At 39.2% G+C, this 4145-nt stretch overlaps 1 protein-coding gene across 1 annotated transcript; it reads right to left on the bottom strand.

Annotated features, from left to right (window-relative positions):
• LOC109235960 lies at positions 639-1553 on the bottom strand. Its single transcript, XM_019402202.1, has one exon. It carries the CDS (start codon positions 1551-1553, stop codon positions 639-641), a length of 915 nt encoding a protein of 304 aa, XP_019257747.1.

Genomic DNA, 4145 nt, shown 5'->3' with positions numbered 1-4145 from the left:
TGTCTGATATATCCGCCTCATGTTGTGATGCCAGATTCAGCTGGTTTTGGACCCTTGCTAGCTCATTCTCTAGCTGGTTCTTACTTGATCCTGCAGCCCTGGCCCGAGCCTTTAGATCATGGATGATAAGGTTGTAATGCATTTCTTCGTGCTTTGGAATGGCCGCTTGTTGCTGATTAGCGGCTTCTATTCTTGCTTGTCGAAGCTGTGCTTTGAAGCGCTTGAACCTCATGTATTAATTGGGTTTTTTCCTCTTTAAACTCAGTATACTGCAAATCCCTATTCACGTTGACGATACTTATATCCCTACGTAGTTTGCGGATGATGGATTCATAGTCTCTTGCTATTTCCTCCTTGGCCTACCCCACTCTTGTTCTAATTTTAGTCTCCCATTCTGTCGTGCTCTTCAGAATTGTCTCTTGCCTAGATCTTATAGCATCTTGGTCATAGAACCACTCAAAATATGCAGGGTCTAACTCTCCTTGATCTTCATCTTCTATCATAGTGTGAAATTCAAGCACCTTAATTTCATCCTAAACCTGCTTAGCATAGGCCTCACGAACAGGATCCTCCGATATTACCTCCCACATGAATCTTTGCATGTGCTCCACTGTGGGCACGACTTGTTTTCGACCTAATTAGCGTAGGGCTCTCATAGGCACATACGGGTGGAAACCCCGAAGACCCATCAAAATCAAAAACGAATGGTGGTAAGACCTGTATATGACCTCTTTTGGTGAGAATGAGTGGTATTTCCATGTGATTCCAGTAGCAGTTAACTTTTGAAGATACCCTCTCCATGCTTCGACGCCCTTGGGGAAGTTACTATCTTCGGTCAAAACTTTAGACCTATCTTCAAGCTCATTGTTGCACCAATGGACGCTAAAATTTACCCGTACGGGGTGAAGGAGAAGGTGCTCTAAAAACCATATCTGGAGTATGATGTTACAGCCCTCAAAGAAATCTTTCCCTTCCTGACATTTGGTTAGGGCACGGTAAATATCTGACAATACCATAGGAATGATAGTGACATCCTTTCCACGCAATAAAGCGGTAACTATGCCAGATAATCGAATATCAATATTTTTGTCATGCCTCGGGAAAACCATCGTCCCTAGAAATGCCACTAGGAAAGCTCTCCGCCCATGGCTTTGCCAAGCTTTGTATCCAATTTTATTATCAAGCTCTTTCCCGTGCTTTGAAAATCCACCCGGACACCCATACCTGTCGTACAAGAAATCTAATCGAACGTGCCCTCGTTCCACACTTGCTATTTTATTTTGGCTGATTGTCATCTGCTCAAGGAACTTACTGCCAGTGACATCCCTCGGGGCCAAGGGTCTCTTCTTCCGAAGCTCATCGCCTAACTTTGTGTATCCAGCTAACTCCTCTAAAGTGGGAGTCATTTCGAAACCATCAAAACGGAATACGTTGTTATTAGGATCCCAGAAATGCACCAACGCCTCGATTAAGTCCCCCCTTGGGTTGATCTCCATAATATTCACAAAGTTACCCAGATGGTCCTTTATCTTTTCCTGCTCACAAACGCCCATATTTTTCCACCATTGCCTTAGCAACCAGGGTGTTTTTATTGCACTAAGCCAGAATCGCAAGGTTCATCATCTTTTAGTTTTTATCGGGTCTTCCACTTGCTGAATTCATATCTTACCTGGATAAATAAAATGTGAGGTCAAGTCCTAATATAAACTCGAAGAAATGACACCAAAGCAGACTTTTGGATAAGACAATGAACGAACTTCTTAGTGGAGAAAATTCCTCGTATTGAAGGATCAGTCAACTAAGACCCAACTGGTCAGACTTGATTGATATGCAAAATTTAGACGAAAAGGACCAGACTCTAGGATGACTAACCACGTATCTCATCGAGGAAGCAAGACATGATAAAAACCGACCGACCGAGGACAAAACGATAAAAGGTGACAAGAGGGACAAGATGGTTATTCTTGTGAAAACGGTTCTTCAGTACTTCGAAGGAAAGTACTATGGCTGTCTCGGTAAAAACATCGTACACATGGATAAACGGGTAAAAGCAGACAAAAAATTCATTATTTTTACGAAAACAACCATTATGGTACTTCCAAAAAGTTTTAAGGTTGACTCGTCTAAGATGGCCGGAAATAAGGGCAACACGGCAAAAATGTAAACAAAATGAATTTGCGAAAATAGCTCCTTGATGCTTCCAAGGAAGGCTGTCCTGGAAAAACAGCCGGAATACGAGGGCAAAACAGTAAAAGGTGACCAAAAATAGCAATTTTTTATTATTATTTTTTTTCGAAAATTTTATGCACATGCGTAATTTTTATGCCCTTTTTTTAAAAAAAATAAAATAAAAATATGGGCTGAACACGATGGAGGTTGCCTACGTATCTCACTGGGTAGTGAGAATCAATCCCGCGTAGTTCGATGAAACCGACTATTTGTTTTCTGATTTTTATGAAAATAATCATTACAACCTCAACTTCAAGACTACTTCAAAAATTTTAGTAAAATAGGATTATTTATACTAAACTAGGAGAATGATTTTTTTTAATTCCGCTCAACTAATTTTTCTAAAATCCAGTCAAGCAATGCAAGCAAAACCTTCCAATGATAGTAGCAAATAGCACATACGATGAGCATGATGGTCTCAAAGAGGATACCTGTCCTATACGGACCCGACTCCCGTGCCAAGCTCGCTAAGTCAAATATACGTGATGCAAATAAAGCAACCCTACTAGGGATATGCGGCATGAGGTTTGTTCTTCTAGGTTTAAATCTTATTGGAGAAAGTATCTAGACTGGCTTACTCGAGCGGACAACTCGAGCCGAGGAGGTTCAGCGTACCAGTAGCATTGCTTTCCGGCTTAGCTGGTGGTGCTCCCCGCCTAAAACATGTGTGACTAAAATCCTTCACCGGGTGACAAACACCTCGGCTATCTCAAAGAAAGCCCGCTATGTCAAGCAAATGCCCAATTTTTAATTTCAAGAAGACTCAGAGGGGGTGTGTGAGAAGACAGTTTATATGTACAGTTCAAAAATATCAAAGCGGTAAAAAGCAAACAAGTAGCACATTATGCCCAAATAAATCACAGTATATACAAAATTAATAAAGCCAATTAAAAGTCAACATGTACAAGCTCGAATTCTGGTTGTCCCCAACGGAGTCGCCAGAGCTGTCACACCCCTTTTTCTACCCCCGAAAGATATGTGTATTATGGATTGTGGGTGGGTTAAAGAGTTTTTCCAACTAAAGTGACAAACTTGAATAGGGATTATTTTGTTTAAGAGTCGCCACTTGGAATTGATTTTTTGGGTGTTCCAAGTCACCTTTTTATTTGAATCCCTAGTCAAAGGAAGGTTTGACTCTATTATTATTGGTCCGCGAAAATAAAGTTCGGGTAAAGAATTCTGTTGACTCGGGAGAAGGTGCAAGGCATTCTCCGAGTCCCGTGGTTCTAGCACGGTCGCTTTTATTGACTAAAATTGGCTTGAATTGATTTTTGGATAAACTGTGCTTTATTTAATTTTTATGTTTTACCTATCCGCTTTTATTTCTTGATTATTAGATTTATTAAAAAAATGATTTTTTTGGATAAATTATGTTGTCATAACCACGCTACGCGAGCGAATGCGTGATCGAGACAAAATTTATTAATTTTATCATAACAGCGCTACGCAAGCGAATCCGCAGTAATGACAAAGATTATTAGTGCGTTATTACTTTTGAAAAAAAAAGGTTACTACACTTGAAGAAATTAATTTTTGAAATTTATTAAAATAAACATCACGCTACGCAAGCGATTCCGTAAAGTTAAAGCGTGCCTATTATTTGCCTAGCTTTTAAACCAATTAATTAAGAAAAGAGATTAAATTATTTAATTAATTATTCAAGAGGGGAGGATATACTACTATTGAATTTTATTTAACTAACCTATAGCTTGAACTTGCTAGGCTTATGCTATATCAATGAGCCAAATCAGTGTGTGTGTTTATGTGTGTGTGTGTGTGTCTATATATNGCTTATTGAAATTGCATGACATTAGGCCACTTATTTATTTGTAAAAAAAAAAAGGGTTGGTTTATTGATTAAGAAAAGAACTCAACTTATGGATACTTGGTATCAATGAGCCAAATATATATATATA

The sequence above is a fragment of the Nicotiana attenuata genome, chromosome 12 (genome assembly GCF_001879085.1).
Source record: "Nicotiana attenuata strain UT chromosome 12, NIATTr2, whole genome shotgun sequence".
NCBI lineage: Eukaryota > Viridiplantae > Streptophyta > Magnoliopsida > Solanales > Solanaceae > Nicotiana > Nicotiana attenuata.
Note: the sequence above shows the minus strand (reverse complement) of the source record. Positions and strands in the feature narration are given on the sequence as shown.

What these genes read in the sequence shown, in the direction of transcription:
- LOC109235960 (XM_019402202.1), bottom strand. Translation starts at nt 1,553, where the DNA reads ATGGGCGTTTGTGAGCAGGAAAAGATAAAGGACCATCTGGGTAACTTT.